The sequence below is a fragment of the Centruroides sculpturatus genome, unplaced genomic scaffold, assembly GCF_000671375.1.
Source record: "Centruroides sculpturatus isolate CEXI.00-Female unplaced genomic scaffold, Cexi_2.0 scaffold490, whole genome shotgun sequence".
Lineage (NCBI taxonomy): Eukaryota > Metazoa > Arthropoda > Arachnida > Scorpiones > Buthidae > Centruroides > Centruroides sculpturatus.
In genome coordinates this window covers 376,762-401,559 of record NW_019384667.1, presented here as the reverse complement: position 1 = coordinate 401,559, position 24,798 = coordinate 376,762, and the positions used below count along the sequence as shown (strand labels likewise).

The window sequence follows — 24,798 nt, the reverse complement described above, 5'->3', positions numbered from 1 at the left end:
AAATGTAATAAAGGGTGTGTTCTTTTATATCTCCGCGTAACTCTGCGTGAGCATTCTAATTGTTTTTGTGGCTACTTTGAATGCTCTTTCAACAAATAATCCATTTAATGGTTAAATTTTACAATTGGGACCCTTCTTTTGCCTCTAAAAGCTCATTTTAGAATTATAGATTCCTCCATCATGATACTATCGATAGTGCGGGCGCCGCCATCTTTCTTTCGCCGTCATTCCTAAATGCCTAAAAAAAGCAGCGCACCCCCATTGCAGAGCGACCACTATTAATAAACGCAACAAAAACTGTTACCAGTTGATGATGCTCATGCTGAGATCATCATATAGGATGAATAATCCTCTGGTAAAATATTTACTTAAATAATAAATAAGTAATTTACCTATGAAAAAAATGAATAATAAATCCAATTTAAATAAGGATTTAACAGCACTTTTTTTTAATTTTTGGAACCTATGGAATTTTTGGAATTTTGGAATTTCCTTTGGAATTTTTGGACCCCTTTTCGCACTAGTTCTTTGTTTTGTATAACATGGATTCGCATAGAACGGCAATTTTTTGGAACGTAACTCCCGTGTTATATGAGGGTTACCTGTATTACAGTTTCTTTATTAATGCTCATTTGATACATGCCTATCTCATTATTTTTAGTTGCACTTGGTTTAATAACAACTGATGTCCATCTATAACTTACAAATACCATTAAAAATAAGTCCATCTGGGAAAAGTGTACTATCACTAAACAGACAAAAATAAAATAAGATAACAGACAAAAAAACAATCAGAATAATACAAAAATTTATCATTTTAAACTTGTTGGCATAAACACATTATTAGAATTTTGAATAAAATTAAGAATTCTAGTAAGCTAACTATATTGACTGTTAAATAGAAATTAATGAATACATAGGATATAGGATAGATATCACAATTATTATTTGATAAATGCAAACATTTTTCAAATCTATTCTTTAAAATGTAGAAGAAAGACAGTTATAATAGAATACAAAATAAATATTTCAAAATAATTACAGAAATAATGCAATTCCAAGCATTATTTCTATTATTAAACATAACCAAAAATGTTGGTTCTGAATAAATTGAGTTGTTGAAATTTTAAAGGAAATGTCATTTAATGCATATAAAAGACACTATTTTAAAAGATTACTTGAAACAAATTTACAAAAATAATTAAGTTTCAGTTGTATCCTTCATGGAAAACTTTAAAATAAAGATTACTACTAGATCTTAATATAAAATTTAATAATGATATGAAATTTTTTATATTTTCACATTCATATGTAAATTTTATTGATAGGTATGTTAAACATTTCATGTTTCTCTTAAGAGGATGAATAATAAACTTTATTGTCTATTATAATTATGAATAAGTGTAAAAATGCAGATAACTCCATAGATTTTTTGATCTTAACATTGTAAGTTCTGAAAATACAGTACCAAGCCAAATATCTATCAGGCTTGAGACTGAAAGATGTCCAAATTTCTGAATTTCACAATTTTCTGGACACATATTTTAAATATATATTTAGCCTAAAATAATGAATGAAACTGTTTTTAACATACTGTATGCCAACAGTCATATTGGAACTGTTGACATGTAATGTGTATGCCACAGAAAACAAAACAAAGTAACTATGCAGCAAACAAGCCATTTTTCTGTAATTTCAATTTCTAGAAGCTGGATATTTTGTCCAGTTGTATTTTGAAGATTTTTAATAATTTTCAATTGTAGTCTTTAATTTTCCTGAAAAATGCCAAATTCAATTACCACATTGTATTTGCTTACTATAAAAATATTAAAAACTCCTACTTTCAAAATCATTTAACTGATTATAAATTCAGTTCAAGATTTAGAGTTGAAAATTGTTTTATTATTTATTGAAATTTAAATTTAAATAAGATGTGAAATTTATTACAGGTCATCATTATTTTTCTTACTTAGTACGATTTTTTTTTTCCACTGAAGATTTAGAACTAATATTGCTTTTTCCTAGATCATTTGTATGATAGTGTAATATTGATTTCTATCCCTATATTTTTCATTTAAAAAAAACTGTATATTAATTCTTATTCACTTTTGTACTACTTTTATAACATAATTTAATTAGAAATTTTGATGACTAATATTTAGAAAATAATATTTATCAACACTTAATCAGTTATGGATAACATTTAAATATATATATTTAATAAATTCTTTATCTGTTAAATAACATATTTATCTGCTAAAGTAATCTACATAATTAATGTCATCAAATAAACTTCATTCTATATATTTACATAATAATGTATATTCACAACATAAAATTTAACTTTATTATGTCGATGATAAACAAAGTTATTATTTTAAAAATATAAAAGTAAAAAAAAATACTGAAAAAGAATAACAATAAAGGAAATAAGTCTCCTTTAATGCAATGTATAATGTAATTCAAATATTAAATTACATTAACATTTTACAGAAGACTATCTCAAATTTTGTAAATTTACATAAGCCACAATAAACACGAATTATTTTTCCCACCTTCAAATCCATTTCAAAAGTATCATAATTCCATGCATATAAATCTGTGCATTATCTGCATTTAAAAGTTGATTTGAAAGCAATGCTGTACTGTAAATATTTAACTATATTTGGAGCAGGCAGCATACTTGATTACTTTAAGGTTGGTAAAAAATTGTATCAACATTATTTAACCACAGTTCTTGCATTTCACTAGATGACACAACATAATGAATAGAAAATTAAACCTCAGATAGAATCAGACATGTCTGATTTGGTCCACTCATATCAGTTTAATCACACACCATGCTTTGGGACAGTAGTTATGTTAGCTCAAACTATATTACAGATGCAGGTTCACTGCTCATTTGAGCCCGTAATTGTGAATTTATCACCTTTTGTCTAAAGCCATCAAGAATATTTTTAGAAAACATAAAAAATACTTTACATTCTACAGGCATTCATCTGTTATTGTGGTTTTTCCCAAAACCACCAAAAGCAAGGATGAATATGCCTCACTTTTAGTTCTCTCTCATTCATTTTCTGTGCATCAATTCACACTTTAATTGATATTATCATAAGCACATAATGGAACATTTTTGTAAGATAAAAGTTCTATTAGGAGTGTAATGTTAAATAATTCTCATAAACTGCTTTCAAATAAAGAAACTTCTTAAGTGAAAAGAATGAGAATAGTTACACAGATTTTTTTTAGGTAACATACATGTGTTCCTCATTTCTTAATTTAAACAACTGATATAATAATTACAGTATTTAGTATGCTTCATGATATTATGTCACAATACTTTGTATAAACATTATGAATCAGCTATATTACATCTGTGATTATATTATTTTCTGACACTCAAATGTTATTAGCCTTTGTACCAAATGAACTTTCACTGGATTCTAAAAATATAATTGCAACTTACACAATAATAATTGAAAATGAATTGTGTATGTCATTTATTAATGAAAATACTCCTTTAATATTTTTAGAATATCTCATTAATAAAGCATTACAACAATAGAGTACTATAAGCATTAATTATTATTATTGGGCATATTATATATAGAAAAAAAATCATAAGAAAGACAGTTCTTTCACTCTGGCACTGTATACATACCATGTTTGCTACTTGACCTAAATTTTATGATGATACAAAATACATAAACTACTGTTTATGCTAAGTATATATATATTGTTTAATAAAGTTCTACTATCAAGAATTAGGTGTCATCTTACTTGATAGTAGTTCATTTCAAAATCAACAATACGATAACTTCATGCAGATAAACTTATGAGTCATTTGGGTTTGAAAGGCAATTTGAATACCAGTACATGTTTCTGTCAATTTTAACCTGTAATTACAAATTTATCAAACAACTTTTCCTTTGTCTAAAATCACTAAGAGCATTTTTAGAAAATGAAAACATCCTTTGCATAACACTGACACATTTCATCTATCATTATGATTTTTCCCTAAACCACCAAAAACATATGTACAGTACAGTACATGTATACTCTTGTACTTTTCATTGCTATAAAATGAATTTTGATGATAAATTATAATATATATTTTAACTGAACCTTGCCTTGACTGTATGTTTTGTTGCATTTACACACAATAACATTTATTTGTGCCATTTTGCTAACAAAACTGAAACTAAAGATGACATCAATACTACTATATTTTCTTCACTCTTTAAACTTTATAGAACAGAAATCCGCTTTATATTAATTAAAACATTTGTAATTTATATATAATATAAGTAACTTTTGAGNAATATTAAATTTAATGAAATGAATAAAAAGAATAACAAAATTTTTAGTAATCATTCAAAATCTTCTATAAACTAATGATTTGTAAACTGTTTTGAAGTACAGTAAAGTCTCTAATCCAACATATCAGACCAGCAGTTGTCAGATTACTGGATTCTATATGTACAGTATATGCTGTACAGTAAAAAAAAATGCACATGGTTCCTACATTAGATTATCATATTAAATCATAGTTGTGACTATTTTACCAACTTCAAGAGCAATAAACAACTAGCAACTGACAGTACATATGTACTGTTACATATATTAAGAGGTAATATGGAATTTCATGTGCACCTCCCTGAGGAGTGGATATGTCGGACTGGTGTATGAAGAACTATAGACACTCTACTGTTTAATTTCTGTCTATAACTTATTTATTTATGTAAATGTTTGACATTTATTATGCTTTTTTTTTCAAAAACAGAATTCATAATTATTATTTTCACAAAATTCAGACATGTAAAAATAACTGAAAATAATTATGATTAATGAAAAATTAGCAATATGAAAGACATTCAACCAGAAACTTGATTAGTTATTGTTATTTTAGTAACAATAATTAATTAGCCAAGTTCTAATCCAAAAGTTAATCATACAATGTCATTTGATTAGAAAATGATCACCTTTTATTTATATATATATCACACATTCATTCATACCATACAGTAAAATGTCATTATAATGAATACGAACACAAAAATTATCAATAGAATAAATTTATTTTCAATCCTACCCCTTATCAATCTACTATGTATTTTAATGACAATGTAAAATACTTGTTTAACAAATATTACTGTATTGAAAGTTTCAATTTAATGTAATGTAAATAAATTCAACCTTTATAAAAGAAAGTTATCATTATAACCATATCTATAAATTTATAAATAATTCATTTATCATCATCAATGAATGTTGTTTCCACTTTCATTCAGCAACACAAATTTTAAATACAACTTTCAATTTAGTTTGTAGTGCATGGTTTTATTACTGAATAGTTAAATTTACTTTGTGTTTTAATGTGATGATGAAGAAAAACAAGAAATACATGCAGTCTTCTCTAAAAGAAAAGAAAAAAATTTCAGATAAAGTATATGGGAGTGAAAAAGCAGTGCTGTCAAGAAATATGGAATTAGTTCATCAATACTTTCTACATTCTTAAAGACAAAAATTGTAGATTCAGATGAGCTAGTACCAAAGACGAAAAAGTTGGTCCTGGAGATAACAAAGTAGACAAAGGAATGCATAAATGGTTTGTTGATACAAGATACAAGAATATACTAGTTAATAGCCAAATGCATTGTGAACATGTACAATCATTTGCACTTTCATCTGACATTACTGATTTTAAAGGCAGCATAGTTTGGATGCATAGATTCAAACTATGCTGCCTTTAAAATCAGTAATATGGTATCAATATGGTATCAAATATAAAACATTTTATGGTGAAGAATATGGTACAGTACATAAAGTGATGTCCCTTCACTTGGTGCACCATATTTTTCACCATGAAACTTTGGATGATGAGCAATATTTTCCAGGACTGAGTTCTTTTATCAATTTATGAAGTCGAAAAAGAAAAATATATTAGTACTTATCAATAATTCTTTGGTAGGCAGAAATGTTCTGAAACATTTAACATGCTTAGATTGCTTTTCCATGAAAACTACTACTACTTCGCAAGTTTTCAACCAAGGAATTATAAATGCAGCAAAAATGCACTCTCAAATATGGCTATTACAAGAAATAGTAGAGAACACTGGAATAGGATACAAATCCAGTAACAACATTTTGGATGCCATTACAATTATTATGTACAAACTGCTTCTTTAAAAGAGATATTGTATAACCTAAATATGCTTACCCAGTGACAAAAATCGTAACATTAAGATGAGTCTTTCTATGTGTTATACAATCTCACATACTAGTATCTTTCTTTTTAATAATTATTAAAAAGAAAGATACTCGTAACTTAATGTTAGTGTTAGCCTGATTATAATCTGGCTAACACTAACATTAAGATGTAGAAAAATCTCGAAATATACTGCAGCCATACAAATAAAATTGCAAAATTGTTGGGAGTCATCTATTTGCTGTTCTGTAACTAAATTGTTGAAATGAGCAAATTCTGGTCACTTTGAAATCCATTCTTGAACCCAAATGGACCACTTTTTATTTAATAATAATGTTAATATTGCAGCTGCTATTTGTTCATATCTATGTGAAATGGCTTCAATGTATAAAAACTGAAATAGTGATAGTTCTCATGACATCTCAAACTATCCTGTGTAACTATCACTGCAAGAACTTTTGACAGTATTTTCTGAGAATCTCTCGCATGTCAGTTATCGCTGACAATATTGCAGCAATTAACTTGCTAGTGTAAACAATATTGTAAGTAACTTTTGCAAGACTTCCTTGAGTTTTCTCACTTATGGAAACAGTCTAATAATATGTTAAGAGTGTGTTTTCTTGTTTATGTATAATAAAAGCATAAATTACTGCATTTCAAGTGTGTTTATTTCAAAAATTTCGAGATAAAAACATGCAAACTTTGCTTATTATATGGCAATCTCAAAATAAAAAAACATTCATCATTCTCACTTTCATTTAAAATATTTTTTTGAGTCGCTAGAATCAATGGGAAGAGAATCTTCATCACTATTAAATTAATGGAATCAAATAGGTTTTATTTAGTCTTTCTTGGTCTGTCATGAAACTATCCATTTTGTACAACTTGTTATGGACAATTGAATATAATCCATTCCAATCACAGATTTATGACACACTTCTCAACAGTTTCACAGAAACTGGCTGACCTCGGAAGAGTTCAAGGCTGAGACAGATTGCTATAGATAGTTGCTATATATGACTGAATATACAGACAACAACCATTCTTTCATAGACATATACTAGTGTTACCACTCGTCCAGTTTTCACTCAGACAGTCTGGGAATTGACTCACTGTCCGGATGAACTATTAGTTTTGTCTGGGAATTTCATAGAAATTTTGAAATTATGATGAAACAAAGTTCTTGAAAATATTTTTACAAATTTACACTATTTTAACAGCGAAAGAACTCACACTCACTGAAACTCATCTGCAATTCTGCCTTGTTAGTCTGTTTATGCTGACATGAGGCGCGCAACCTGTTGGCCTTTTTATTTTTGCATGTACAATCGTACACATCTCAAATAGAGCTAAGTTATCTGTATCTGTTCTTTCGTAATCTAGGTTACTTACATTACTCCTACGCAAGTTCCTAGTCCCTGTGACTGATTTAGAACCAGCATGCACATTATTCTTCGCATTGTAAAATGACATTGCGCATGCGTCAGAAACTTCTGTTCAAACAAATCTGACCTGCCGTTTGGGTCAGTGATTTTGAAAAGGTGGCAACACTAACATATACTGTATTAAAATATATAGTAATAAAAACCACTATCTTTGAAAAATCCCTTTATATCTAGGTAACTAAAAGAAATAGAGGGTGCTGCTGCATACTTACTTGCAGAGTTGGTAAAGAAAAATGACCTGGTGTAGATTCTATCCTAGTGTGCATACTGTAAGGTTATGAATTCAGCCACTACTTTGTTTTCAGTGTTGTCTTGAACAAACATAAATTGTCAATTTATTACGGTTCTCTTATATAATTCTAATATCAGTACTGATTTTAATAACTCCTTACTTGTTATCCTCAAGTGTAAGGGTTTTCATTACGTAATAATGTTTTTATTCTTCTGGCATTTTTTACTGTACTTGCATTTCAATGTAATGAAATTTCACTGTAATGAAGATATTTCAGTGACCCCATATTTTCATTATACTGACATTTTACTTTACGTAATATTTTCAGAAGATTAAACATTCAGAATACTTCCTATTTTTTTTAAACATTTATAAACATAATAAAATTTGCAGTTATCTTAGCTGACAAAAAATAATTGATACAAAACAGTAATTAATGTAAAATAACTACAAGAACAGCTGATTACCATTATCTTGAATAACTTTAAGTTTATTTCACGTTTCTTATACTAAATATTTATGCAAAGCATTTTTAGAATGTAAATTATTTTAAAAGTTATGTAAAATAATATATTTTTCCAATATTAGGCATATTTATCATTTTAATATCATACAATTTCAAGATTTTGTGAATGCCCATGCATGATTGAATGACAGCTGAAATATATTATATACTGTATATTATATTCAACTAATACTATCGTGTAATGGCAAAGCTTATTATTTAATTTGTCTAATTAATTTCAAAACTTTTTCATTTGTTAATTTTATGTGAAAAATGACTATGCACTCTTCAGCAATTCTAACATTGCAGAATTTTAATCCAGTAGAAATAGAGCCATGGATTTTTAAAATTTCTTGATGACGACTCAACTCTTTTTGAAAAACATGCAAAAGAACTATATTTAACAATATTAAATTTCCTAAAAAATTAAATAGAAAGCATGAAAGCCAATGAAAATGATACAAATGCTTCCTTTTAATAATAAAGAAATAAATAATAAATGGAAAGTTGGCGTTATGCATATAAACAACAAAACTAAATATGCTTCTTCATAAAGATGTATCAATATTCCAAAAGTTTAAAAAATAAAATTAAATATATACATAAGCAATCAGACAATTTATTAATATTAAATCAAATATCTAATTGTCAGATTTCAGACACAATCTGGGCTGTGATTACTTATGATACATGATATTTTCTCTTCGAGAAAATTCAATTTTCATATTAAAAAATTCTGTTTCTTAATAAAATCCAAATTTGGCTGATAAATCTAGTACTGTAGTTAGCAATTTGAATAAAATAGCAATAATAATAAATAAACTAACTATTGCTTATCTGGTAAATGCTCTATTTGATACAGCAAACAACTACTTTCATTTTATTATGAAAACTTTAAAAAATAGAAAGATAATATAAACATAATTATATAGGAAAACCAAGCCCAAATTATATTAATAATTAAATTATAAAGCTGAATTTATTATTGAGCCATAACTTGCTAATTAAGTATTAATTAATTAGCCAAGTTATGACCTGATAATGAATCTGGCTTTACCATTTGATTATTAATATGGACATAAACTTGCATACAAAAACAGTTAATTCAGTTATTGATATAAAATCTTATTTTCATATTTTTTATCAATTATTAATTCTAATTGTTAATTAACAGTTACGAAGAAATGCATTTAGATCTAAAATTCATTAAACAGGTTGTAATAAATAATTAATATTGAACTGTAAAAGTTCAAAAATACTTTTCATTAAATGTACAGAATTATGAATTAAATTTTAAAAATTTATTTCCTGATGATTATTGATTTCATATAATTAAATACAAATTTATGATTGAGTTTGATTCGGATTCCTTACTTACAATAGTACAAATCTTAACTTAAAGTAAAATAAATGAGAATATTACAAGATAAAAAAATTATTTTTTTCTATCTTTCACACATGCTTCAATAGCTTTGCATTTGGAAACTGAAAAACTGATGGGTCATTTAAGATAATTGTCATCAAGGTTTTTAGATTATCCTCTTTCAAGCAGCCTCATTGAAAGAACTTTATCTGATTCTCTGTGCTAAATGCTCATANTTAGTAATTGTACTAATGAAAGTAAAGAAATAAAAGTAATAAATATTATGAACTACTAAAATTCCTATTTATCAAATTATAATTTCAGACACATTAAAGTCACAATAGAAAAAAAAATATTTTTTTAAAATCGCAATTGCTCCAAACTAAATGATTGTATCGCAAATCAAAAAAAAAAAAAATATCTCTGTCCTCAAATATTTTCAGACAATAAATTGAAATGTTCCATTTCTTATAAAATATTGACTGCTAAAAAACTTTACAGAAAATCAACTGAAATAATTATCTGTATCATGGAATAATCAGACGTTCCAAATTATGGCGTTTTTAAATAGTGGTATAGACAAAGTGTGCAAACCTTTTTTCTTAGAACAAAAGTAGATATTTTTTCATAACATTAATAAAGTTTCTTTGTCAGTGAAATACATTGAGAAAGAAACTCACAAATTGTCAATAAACAATGTAAATGCACTCAATTACATCTCCAAAAACTTTTATCAACTTCCATACACAGAAAGGATTATAGCATTGTATTTTCAGATGTGAGGCATCAGTCACATGAATTATTTTTCTTAGATTTACAGTAATAAAATTAAGTAATGTTGCAAGATTCTACAAAATTTTTGTAACAATACTAAAAGTTCCTGCACTACTGGGTACAATATTGGATAACATTTAGGAGTGGAAATAAATTAGAGGTGGCCAAGGACAGATTTGAAGAGATGTGCAGGGTATAACTGCACTCCTTTCTGCAGATTATTCTTGAGTAAAGCCAGGTATCTCAGGTAGTAAAACAATTTTGTGAGGTATATTGTTTTCTTTCTGCACTCCCTCTAAAGACTTTTGAATCCACTATGAAAAGTAGATGTATAATCAAAGCAGGGGCCTTATTCTGGTCACCGTCTCTGGTCTCTCGTCTCTCACAAGCCAGTCACTGATTGGTTAATCCAAATGATTAGCCAATCAGTGACCAGCTTGTGAGAGACAAGAGACCAGAGACAGTGACCAGAATACGGCCCAAGGAATAAATCAGATACAGCTAACAAATAGATTGATCAAGATGCTCAGAATGTTTCTTGAAATTTCTAGCTGTTCCAGCAAGATTTCTGTAAAAAACATAACCAGAAGTTCTCTACCTGTAAGAATAGTAATTTTACTTAAATGTAATATCACATTTTGCCTACCATATCATATAAATTAAAGTAGTTTGTTTGAACTCTATGTAATAGAATGTATTGTGAGGAAGTCTGCTCAGATGTAACGACATTGTATGAACAATATCATACTTTGCTATAAATGAAAAATGAGAGATATTTCTAGAAAGACTAATCATCAATATCATTCACAACCATAATAAGTAAACCATGAAAGAAATCTGGACAACTATTTACCCTAAAAAATCAGGCGACATTTGTTGTGGAAAGCAGAAAAAATGATCAGGAAAAAAAAGCAGTTCATTAAGAGTTATTGCCTCCAAGAATCCTTGAATCTAAATGTAAATTTCCATTATTATCCATACTTGGGTCTAAATGCAAATATTCCACTGTATTATCAATATACTGTATAAGAAAGATTTTAGCCACTGTAAAATATTGATGGAACTGACTCTAATCCTAAAGCATAAGCAGGAGCACCTGATGATCCATGATACCATCTCCCTGAGGATTCTGGATTTTAATATGATGTTTTCTCAGATAAAAAGCAATTTTCTCTAGATGACTCAGACAACTGGTATTCAAATATATTTAGATATGATCACACTGCATACAATCATCAATGTGTGAAGTATCAGAAGCATGGAAGAAGTGTTATGATTTTAGAGATGGTCAAAATTCAATGGGAAACCTCAAAGTTAAGGTTGTCAGTCAGAAATATAATGGCTATGTTTATCTAAAGTACCTTTAGCATGCCATTCTTCCATGGAGCAGGTGCTGATATGACTGCAAAAAATGAATTTATCAACAGGATAACACATCAATACAGAAAGCTAGATGAGTCATCCAGTACTTCCAAGCCAAAAAAATATAAATGTTCTACATTCAGCTTGCAAAACATCTAGCTCTAAATATCATACAGGACATTCCAATTTTCAACGCTAAGTGCTGATCTCAATGTTCAGTAAAAGTCATTCCTTTTTTCAATGTTGAAGTGGCATCGTTGTCAATGCTGGCTAAACACACACAGCACTCAACAGATATGCTGACTGCTACTTTCCAATGAATTGTGGGTAATTGGTGCGACATTTGAATGGAATCCATTTTGCTAAGAATGGAATTATGAGAACTAAGCATTTTGTACTCAAAGTTGGAACATCATTGATGACGTCAAATTGTTGGTTTCAACACTCAACACTCGTGTTGAAAATTGGGATGTCCTGATAGAAAATATATCTGGCATCTTTTAAAAAGTGAAAATATAGATAGTGCAGGTAAGTGAAATGGTAACAGCATAACTAATAGCATTACTATTGACTGAGCTGCTACCAGTTAAATAAAACTGTTCAAGTATGTACATAAATACATATCAAGACAATTTCTTGAAATGGTAAGAGGTAAGAAGATAATATACAGTAAAATGCCAGATCTATATTCCTGTTTTTCACACTGTATGTACTTGATTATTTGATGGAAACAAGAATTATGTTCTTGCTGAAATCTTAAGTTCAATAAAAACTATAAAACAGTCTCACACCAACTCTTTGTCTGCTTTTTCCCACATTTATACAGGGTAAGAATTCCCATCTTTAACCTATCTTCTCCACTTCTCTCTATCCAGGGCATCCTCTCTCCTCCATCCCCTCTCTCCCAAATCCTCTGCCACCTTGTCTCTTCATCTCAGCTTCAGTCTTCCCCCACTTTCTCCTTCCCAATCCTCTTTCCAACATAGTCCTCACATCTTTACTACAAATGTTCAAACTATCTTAATCTACTTTCCTGTAGTCTCACACCAACACTATTTCATATACCCTAATCCTCTTCAATAGCCACAGGTGTAACACATTATGAGTGAATTCCAGATCAGAGTGCCAAGTGGTAGAAAGCACTTTGACTGAGAGTATATAGTAAACCCAAGATAAATACTTAGTGATTCATGTGACTGATACCTTCCATATCTTAAAAGAAAATGCTGTAATCCCTTCTGTATATGAAAGCTGATAAAAGTGTTACAGAAATGGTAATTAAATAAATTTATATTTTATGTGGACAATTTTTAATTCAAACATAGTATAATGGATCAAAGATTACTCAAGGTTACTTGATTTTAAAATTTTGATCTTTAATGAGAAACTGATTTTAGTTTATTTATAAGTACAGTTTTTTAGCACAATAAAAAACAATAAATTATTGTGCATCTAGCATGCTTGTAGATGTGGAGATACAGGAGTTATGAATAGCAATATTAAAGTTACATTATAAAATCTTACTTCTTCAATAAATTCAAGTCAGATATTATGCCTATCATTTGAAATCAGTTAAACTAATTCTTGGATACTGTTAAACCAATTGAATAAACATTATTTGTTGTCTAACATTAATGATCTGTTACTACTGTTTACTAAAAGAAATTTTCTTTATTTTTGAATTATCTTTGATTTATTAAGCAGTTCATTTCAAAATTGTATATATAGTCTTAGCTGATTTTTGCTGGTTGGCTGCATGCATGCTTTCTGTAAACAAAAATTTAATGATAACATTATTCAATATGTGTATTTACATATGAAGACAATGTAATTATTAATTAAACTTCTCTTTGTAAATCAATCTTCTGCCAATATTATGATAGTATATATTGATACTGAAAGTAAATATAACAACAGCTTATTTGTAATTATACATATATCAGTTTTCTATATAAAAATCTTCATTCCTCATACATCCTATGTATGAGTATTAATTACAAAAATTATTCAATAACTTATTATATATTTTAGATTTGTATAGTATGAGAAAAAAGCAAAAAAAAATATAAATTATAACATAAAAAATGTTAATAAATATAGAAGTAATACATAATTAAACAAACTACATTTATTTATTAGTCAGTAAATACTTGTGTGCAATTATTTTCAGTTACTATACATACATTGCATAGTAACTGAATGTATCACTACACAATGATACAATATATGTATTAATATACATACATTGTATAGTAATACATGTCTACATTGTATGCAATATGAGAATTATGCATTAGCCAAAAAATTAATTTTTACTATTTTCAACCAAAGCTTCATTTATTTGATATTTTGCATACAATTTTATCAATATTACAATAAACAAACAAAAAAATATATATATTCATTAAATTCATATTTAAAACTGAATAAAGCTATAAAAATAGACTCATGCTTTATGATTGCACTCTGAACCAATCAAAATCACTTTTTAATGGACTCTGCATAATAAAATGAAGTTAATTACAAGAGAAATGTTCATTTTACATCAGGTTTACAATTGTTGCCAACAGGAGTATGCGAGTGTAAATGTATCATGCAACTGGAAATACAAATGTTTTCAGTAATCTATATTTATGCATTCTGTTTGGAAAATATCTACATAAATACTTTTTTTTTTTGGTCTCTTCATTTCACCTTATTATTGTATTTCAATATTTATTTAATATTCTACACGAAATACTGTGACAAATATTACATATTTGAAAATATTGTAATGAATTACCATAAAACAATATATTATTGGGTTTGCATTACATTACAACAGTTTTAAAATTCAGTTTGTTCAATGCAATGAGGGGGTCTCTGAAATAAATTAGATTAATATCGTAAAGCAGGAGTCAGCTGTATTAGTAAATAAATTCTTCATTGTTTGATAATATAACACTAACTACAATCTGCATGATTACTAGATAAAAAGGAATACAAAATAAAAACTGTGTAATAATGTAATTTCATATTTCTGCTTTTCAAATAGGACTAAATTGGCATTACAATTTGAATTAATTTTTATCAAACTGAATTAATGTCAAAAAATTTATTTCAATCAGAGGGGAAAAAATTACTTTATACTGTTATTAAAAGGACGATGATAAAAATAATAATGAAATATTAAATGTATTACCCTTACTTGTGAATATCCGGGTGTCATATTCCGTGCTGGAGAGGGCTGTTGTTGAGCTTGAGAATATGACCGTTGAACATATTGTTGGCCATACTGACCAGCATGTTGCTGTGAACCCTGAGGATTTGTTTGTTGGGATGATTGTTGTCCAGGAGACAGGTAGCCACGTTTCATACCTGGATCTGCTATAGTACCACCCTAAAGCATATAGAAATGATGTTAAAAATTAAATGTAAATAAACTACATTTCAAAAAATTGAACACTAAAAATATTAGATTATAATTTTTACAAAACTAAAGAAACAGCTCTTTAATTATTTGTTTTATATAACATAAAATTTACATTTTATATAACTGAACAATAACTTTTTAAAAGAAGACTAACCTATAAATTTTAATTTTCTAATTATTTTTTTTGAACTGTACATTTTATTTCCAGAGGAACAATTAAAAAGATTATTGTAAGTGTTCCTTGAATAATAGAATACATAATTCTGCAAAATTATAATATAAACTTCTTTTAAAATATAATTTTACTTATTATGGCTCATAGTGAAATTTTTTTTTACTAGATTAGATGTGTAGTTCTTAAAATATAGCACAGATAAAATCAGTTTAAATATAAATTAATCATTTGCAAAAATTTTAATCAAAGATTGTATTTTTGATTTTGTATCCTCAACTTAGTTCAACCTTGAACTGTCAGAGTTAATTCAACCCAAAATGATTATATTTAAACTACGTCCAAATTAAAACTGAAACACTGGAGATATTTTTAGGAGCAAATTATATATATACTCTTATTATAATAATTTTCAGTTGAACAAATAAAGACAGTAGACTGTTGTTAATTGAACTCAGAGGGATGGCCTAAACAGCTCAAATTAAAAGGTGGCCATTTCTGGATGCTACGCAACAAAAAAGAAATGATTTTAACAATTCATTAACACCATATGGTAAACAGAATAATGTTTAATCAATGAGAAATGCAAAACAAAGGTATTCAATGGAATAAGAACAAAAATCATTAGAAAGCCATGATGAAAACAGCCACAGGGCGACCATAAACCATCCTAATTGTGCACCAACTGATTTGAAATGTTTTTAAAGCTTAATTTAATTTACTTTTAAATTAATTTATTCATTTTAAATTCAATCTTTAAATTTCAAAAGTGACAAGATGTTAATCTACTAACACATGCTATTGATTCAAATACACAGTAGGTGGCACAATTGAGTTTGAATTAATGAAAGAATTTTATGTTGATTTAAATAGAAATCAAATGGGGACTAACTGGGATGGCTAAATAGAAATATATCTAGTTCAAAGAAATGAGTCTACTGTATATATGTATTTATTTATTCAATTTAGTGACAATATAAAATGAGATACAAAAAAGTTGTCTCTAAATATTCACATTTCATTAGATACTATAAATCATTTACATTATTAAAATTTTCAGTAATAAAAACTTGAAAATTAAAACATAATGTAACAAATTCATTATGATGTCAAATTGCTACTTTATGATTAATGTTAATTTTATATTGAAATTTATCACCGTTATCACCATCACAATCATATTTAATTTTGGGATAGCACTACAATAAACTATTCTTAAACAACACAATATTATATTAGAAAGAATACAAAAAAGAAGCAAAGTATAAATGAAGCAAAAGATTCATAGTTAATTAAATTTGTTTTTCATACACAGACAATATCATATAATATGTAGTAGCTGTCATTTTAAATAAAATAATAATATATATTTTTGTAAAATCAAATAGATTAATTAATATTGGCAAAAACCGGAAATTCTTGAAATCATTTAACCGGTTTACAACTAAACCGGTTTTCAGACCAATTTCAAAACCACTTTGAACTCAATAGAATTAATGCTTTATTATTACTATTAATATTAATAATAAAATTATTAATTAAAGTCTAAAGTTAAAAACTAAATATGCTTGTATTTCTATACAATAACTTAAAAAATAGAATAATATATTGCATTAATATATTCCTTTGAATATGTTTTTTTGTATATTACTTTCTAAATACTTGATCATTCTTTTCAATTATAAAATACTGTATGTAGTAAAATAAATTATGAATTCAAAAATATTTCATTTTTTTAAGATCAAAATATCTTAATATTTAGATGTTAAAAAATAAAATGCATTAACATGCTTTAATTGAACTTCACTAATTTGGAATTCATGAATACTCAGACAACTATTTTGCATTGCGTATTTTTTAAAATAACGAATTTGTCGACTCTAATCTGGGCATTAACAATTATTACCATATTCTTAGACAGCTGCTCAAGATGTGTGCATTGTAAAAGTTTATCAAACCACTGTATTTGTTTATTTAAAGTTCACAATAAAATCTGATTTTAAATAAAGTATACTTTTTGGACCATATATGCATTTGAAAAATAACCTCACTAATTCAAACTAAATTTTCTCAAATTAGTCTGAATCAATGAGATTCTATTATATCAATATTTAAAGTATAAGCAGAACATTATTTGTTAATGATCTATTTTCAGCATAAATACACATTTATGTTATTTGAATCTGTATGCTTGAAAATTTACATTTCATTTTATAAATCTTAATAACAACAGAAAACAGTATTTAAAATTATCTAATTGCATTTTTCTAATGTTTCTAGAAGTAATATCTTCTTGTTAAAGTCAAACATTATATATTTTATCAAATGACTGATTAGATACAGAATCATTCTTGTAACCACAAACACTATAATTACATTGAATAACTGAGAAATCAGCTGATTCGTTCTAATATCGTAAGTAAATAAAAACTAAAATATAAAATAAGTGCATCAGAAATTAATAACCAACTATTAAGTAATCAATTTCTTAGTATTGAATTCAAAGTATGAAAGAAAAATCTGATTAATAGAACATGTAAATAAATTTTTGTAATAACATTGAATTGAATATTACTTGATTCATAATAGCTACAAATTATAACTTACGTGTTTACCTTCAATAAAAATAACTTAAACAAAATTATGATATTTAAACTTATAAATATTATAGTAAATTAACTGGAAAAAAGTTTTGTAAATATTACTTTTTAAAATAAATTAGTCCAGTCAAAATTAAACTGTAACAATATTAAAAAAAAACTTTTAAGTCCAATAAAAAATATATGGCTTATGTATTTTTAATTAATTAAATGTTTTCAGCTTTTAGCATCAATGCCAAAGAAACAGACACAATATTAAATGTACGCAAATCAAATTTATATTAAGCCTCTCTCTTATTTACATTATTACATAAATATAAAATAATCTTCAACTTAATGCTTCTTTTTATTTATTATAATATAAAAATTAATTTTATGTATGTTAGCCTATACATGTTTTAGTTTATGGAAAAAACTTTATTTTATTTAAATATTAAATTTAATGAAATGAATAAAAAGAATAACAAAATTTTTAGTAATCATTCAAAATCTTCTATAAACTAATGATTTGTAAACTGTTTTGAAGTACAGTAAAGTCTCTAATCCAACATATCAGACCAGCAGTTGTCAGATTACTGGATTCTATATGTACAGTATATGCTGTACAGTAAAAAAAAATGCACATGGTTCCTACATTAGATTATCATATTAAATCATAGTTGTGACTATTTTACCAACTTCAAGAGCAATAAACAACTAGCAACTGACAGTACATATGTACTGTTACATATATTAAGAGGTAATATGGAATTTCATGTGCACCTCCCTGAGGAGTGGATATGTCGGACTGGTGTATGAAGAACTATAGACACTCTACTGTTTAATTTCTGTCTATAACTTATTTATTTATGTAAATGTTTGACATTTATTATGCTTTTTTTTTCAAAAACAGAATTCATAATTATTATTTTCACAAAATTCAGACATGTAAAAATAACTGAAAATAATTATGATTAATGAAAAATTAGCAATATGAAAGACATTCAACCAGAAACTTGATTAGTTATTGTTATTTTAGTAACAATAATTAATTAGCCAAGTTCTAATCCAAAAGTTAATCATACAATGTCATTTGATTAGAAAATGATCACCTTTTATTTATATATATATCACACATTCATTCATACCATACAGTAAAATGTCATTATAATGAATACGAACACAAAAATTATCAATAGAATAAATTTATTTTCAATCCTACCCCTTATCAATCTACTATGTATTTTAATGACAATGTAAAATACTTGTTTAACAAATATTACTGTATTGAAAGTTTCAATTTAATGTAATGTAAATAAATTCAACCTTTATAAAAGAAAGTTATCATTATAACCATATCTATAAATTTATAAATAATTCATTTATCATCATCAATGAATGTTGTTTCCACTTTCATTCAGCAACACAAATTTTAAATACAACTTTCAATTTAGTTTGTAGTGCATGGTTTTATTACTGAATAGTTAAATTTACTTTGTGTTTTAATGTGATGATGAAGAAAAACAAGAAATACATGCAGTCTTCTCTAAAAGAAAAGAAAAAAATTTCAGATAAAGTATATGGGAGTGAAAAAGCAGTGCTGTCAAGAAATATGGAATTAGTTCATCAATACTTTCTACATTCTTAAAGACAAAAATTGTAGATTCAGATGAGCTAGTACCAAAGACGAAAAAGTTGGTCCTGGAGATAACAAAGTAGACAAAGGAATGCATAAATGGTTTGTTGATACAAGATACAAGAATATACTAGTTAATAGCCAAATGCATTGTGAACATGTACAATCATTTGCACTTTCATCTGACATTACTGATTTTAAAGGCAGCATAGTTTGGATGCATAGATTCAAACTATGCTGCCTTTAAAATCAGTAATATGGTATCAATATGGTATCAAATATAAAACATTTTATGGTGAAGAATATGGTACAGTACATAAAGTGATGTCCCTTCACTTGGTGCACCATATTTTTCACCATGAAACTTTGGATGATGAGCAATATTTTCCAGGACTGAGTTCTTTTATCAATTTATGAAGTCGAAAAAGAAAAATATATTAGTACTTATCAATAATTCTTTGGTAGGCAGAAATGTTCTGAAACATTTAACATGCTTAGATTGCTTTTCCATGAAAACTACTACTACTTCGCAAGTTTTCAACCAAGGAATTATAAATGCAGCAAAAATGCACTCTCAAATATGGCTATTACAAGAAATAGTAGAGAACACTGGAATAGGATACAAATCCAGTAACAACATTTTGGATGCCATTACAATTATTATGTACAAACTGCTTCTTTAAAAGAGATATTGTATAACCTAAATATGCTTACCCAGTGACAAAAATCGTAACATTAAGATGAGTCTTTCTATGTGTTATACAATCTCACATACTAGTATCTTTCTTTTTAATAATTATTAAAAAGAAAGATACTCGTAACTTAATGTTAGTGTTAGCCTGATTATAATCTGGCTAACACTAACATTAAGATGTAGAAAAATCTCGAAATATACTGCAGCCATACAAATAAAATTGCAAAATTGTTGGGAGTCATCTATTTGCTGTTCTGTAACTAAATTGTTGAAATGAGCAAATTCTGGTCACTTTGAAATCCATTCTTGAACCCAAATGGACCACTTTTTATTTAATAATAATGTTAATATTGCAGCTGCTATTTGTTCATATCTATGTGAAATGGCTTCAATGTATAAAAACTGAAATAGTGATAGTTCTCATGACATCTCAAACTATCCTGTGTAACTATCACTGCAAGAACTTTTGACAGTATTTTCTGAGAATCTCTCGCATGTCAGTTATCGCTGACAATATTGCAGCAATTAACTTGCTAGTGTAAACAATATTGTAAGTAACTTTTGCAAGACTTCCTTGAGTTTTCTCACTTATGGAAACAGTCTAATAATATGTTAAGAGTGTGTTTTCTTGTTTATGTATAATAAAAGCATAAATTACTGCATTTCAAGTGTGTTTATTTCAAAAATTTCGAGATAAAAACATGCAAACTTTGCTTATTATATGGCAATCTCAAAATAAAAAAACATTCATCATTCTCACTTTCATTTAAAATATTTTTTTGAGTCGCTAGAATCAATGGGAAGAGAATCTTCATCACTATTAAATTAATGGAATCAAATAGGTTTTATTTAGTCTTTCTTGGTCTGTCATGAAACTATCCATTTTGTACAACTTGTTATGGACAATTGAATATAATCCATTCCAATCACAGATTTATGACACACTTCTCAACAGTTTCACAGAAACTGGCTGACCTCGGAAGAGTTCAAGGCTGAGACAGATTGCTGTAGATAGTTGCTATATATGACTGAATATACAGACAACAACCATTCTTTCATAGACATATACTAGTGTTACCACTCGTCCAGTTTTCACTCAGACAGTCTGGGAATTGACTCACTGTCCGGATGAACTATTAGTTTTGTCTGGGAATTTCATAGAAATTTTGAAATTATGATGAAACAAAGTTCTTGAAAATATTTTTACAAATTTACACTATTTTCACAGCGAAAGAACTCACACTCACTGAAACTCATCTGCAATTCTGCCTTGTTAGTCTGTTTATGCTGACATGAGGCGCGCAACCTGTTGGCCTTTTTATTTTTGCATGTACAATCGTACACATCTCAAATAGAGCTAAGTTATCTGTATCTGTTCTTTCGTAATCTAGGTTACTTACATTACTCCTACGCAAGTTCCTAGTCCCTGTGACTGATTTAGAACCAGCATGCACATTATTCTTCGCATTGTAAAATGACATTGCGCATGCGTCAGAAACTTCTGTTCAAACAAATCTGACCTGCCGTTTGGGTCAGTGATTTTGAAAAGGTGGCAACACTAANTGCTCTTCCCTTTCTCTTTCCTCTATCGCTCTAATCCACGTATGCCTGTGCATACATCATAATACGCGCTCACGATACTTTCGATTTGTCACTTTTCTGTCGTAGAGTTCTCATTTTACAATTACGTGACAGCCTGGTGATAACGGAGATAAGAGACAGATAGGACGTCGATATAAGTCACAGTTATGATTTCACAGATTCGAGACACCTTGATATCCCGAATGGCCCCAGGCTTTCGCCCGTGCACGCTAAGTGACTTTCATTACAAGCATTTAGCTTTCCGAAGTCTATGACAACAATTGTTTGGCATTGACGGGCGCGAATTTGTGCCAATAAGCTGCCTCGACTTGTTCGATTATGTTATCAACTCAATTTCTTATTTATTTTCACATTTTCACTTCGCGGTCCTTCTCTGTTCTTTTTCCATTATTTACACGTGTAGGTCATTTCATTGTTATACACATTTGATATCATCATTTATCACATACTTCCATGACACTCTTGTCTGTCCGCTAGAACTGCCAAGAATTAACGCGATTGGCAAAGCATAGTGACAGCGGGCCAATAGAGAGCTCAATCCTTGCCATAATGCGGTTTGCGCGCCAATTTTCGTACGTGCGTTAATCAAGCCGAATAGTTTGGCCGAATATTCGGTATTCGGCTTGAGGCCAAATATACTATTCGTTACAACACTAATATTAATATTAAGATTATCTTCTATTTCATTTTTCTGAGTTTATTATTATCATTTGATAAATAAAACATAAATAAAGAATAGGATAAAAAAAATTGTCATTCCGTAGCCATTTCTGTTTTTGACATTTATAAAATTTAGAAAATTCTATCTTGATATTCTGCTTTCCATTTTATTTACTTTAGTTATAATTACATTTACAATGAACTTCTAACAGAAGTAAAACAGAAAAAATTTTTATGTTATGAATGGTATCTACTAAATTGCATACTGGTAAGTGTTATGCTTGAAACAACCAGTGAAGTATAGGTTTAGTGAATGTTTTATTTCAAAGATAGTAATTTTTCATGGGATATACACTAGTGCAGATTATAAGCTATTATGGGTTAACACAAAGTTAATAAACTGTGCAATATTGTCTGTACAACTTGGGTTTATAAAGTCTATCATAAACATAAAAAGCTATTAATGATGAATATAATACAAAGACAGAGGCTTTTCTGGGCTAAACAGCATGTGGATTAGAGCAATGATGTGTGAAATTATTTGTATATTTTTGTATAAATTCAAATTTAACTTGATGATGATCTGATGATAAATACTGTGTTAGACAAAGAAAAGGTAAAGCCTATTATATCAAGGACTGCTTGATGCAGACAGTAAAGCTTCTGGCAAATCAAATGATATGGGATGGATACATATCTGGTAAAGATGTCTGCAGATTACACTTTATAGATGAGTCTGTGAATGCAGAATGCTACAAAAGCATCTTATCTGTCAAACTAATTCCAACAATTTTGTGATTCAAAATTCTGCATCTTCCAAGACAACTCTGCATTACATTACCATGTTTACTCACTATCTTGGCAACATGCACTGAGATTGTGAGTGAGCAAAGTGTAATGTTTTATTTCTATATGGTTTGTTAGTAATATTGTCACTTAAACATAAATTGTTATGTAAAAAATTCATATAAGAACTGAGATCAAAGCCAGCCAGGCAACAACCCTAATCTTAACACTATTGAGAACTGCTACCATATTATGGGCATAAAAATTGTAGAGAAGAAGCCTGAAAATAAACAGCAACAGCAGGAGTGTATTAGAAGAGTTTGGTATAAAATAATTGAAGAAACTCATCCAATCCATTCTATGCTATAACACTGTAGAGCTGTTATTAAGGCTTAATATTGCACTATAAAGTATATACTACTACATATGTTATCATCACAGAGCACAAACTAACACCAGTACTATGAAAAGAAAAGATTTACTAACATTTTTGTCTATATAAAAATAGACATCATCAGGTAAAAGCCATTTTGTTCTATATCATTTTTACCTGATGATGTCTGTTTTTATATAGACAAAAACATTAGTAAATCAAATATAATCAAACACCAAACACTTGCTGAGCTTACTATTAATTTAATTCTCAAATGCTTTCAGCCTATTTCTAATTAGTAGATCTTTTCTTTTCATAGTGCTGGTGTTGGTTTGTGCTCTATGTTGCTACTCTATTATAAATTTACTACATTAAAGGCTACCTTTAATGAATACTGCTACTGTATTACTGTATATAAAATAATAGTTATATTTTGGATTAATTTTATTTACTTAATGAACATAAAGCAAAAACAGGTTTTGAATTACAGTTTCTCTTTATGTTTATTTTGAAATTTGAAGAAGCTTACAATAGATCTGAAACTACTTATTTTTATGCTAAATTGTTTTAATTTTATAGTTTAAAAATTATTCATTATAAGCCTTCCTTCACATATAATAAAAAAATAAACAAAACCAAATTTAAGCATCATATTGACACCTTGATCATTACAATCAATCAGGTCTGAATATGTAAAGAAGTTCATATTTCATTGAACACAACACAGCTCCTTACAGTGAATAAAAGCTAATCCAGAAGTGATGAGTCTATGGCATGTGTACAAAGTGGCACATCAGGAGAAATCATCTGGCACATAATGTATCATACAATTTCAGTTTCATACAATTTATCAGCTATTTTTTCAATTATCTTTTCAGTTTATTACCTAATCATTCTTTATTTAATCAGCTTCATTACATTTATTCTAATGGAACAATATTATTTCATTTCTTTAAATATTGTTATTGCAAGTCTAAAACTTTGGTGCACAAACA

General features: G+C 27.9%; 1 protein-coding gene across 10 annotated transcripts in view; it reads right to left on the bottom strand.

The window, feature by feature from the left end:
- LOC111626671 (AT-rich interactive domain-containing protein 1B-like) overlaps positions 1 to 24,798 on the bottom strand; it is a 162,764-nt gene that overhangs the window by 112,961 nt on the left and 25,005 nt on the right. For 9 of the 10 annotated variants that reach the window (XM_023370136.1, XM_023370138.1, XM_023370139.1 and 6 more), the window contains exon 2: positions 15,071 to 15,268. In XM_023370136.1, the coding sequence (XP_023225904.1) occupies positions 15,071 to 15,268 (198 nt within the window). The remainder of the gene's footprint in view (positions 1 to 15,070; positions 15,269 to 24,798) is intronic. The other variant, XM_023370137.1, reaches the window with a different exon arrangement.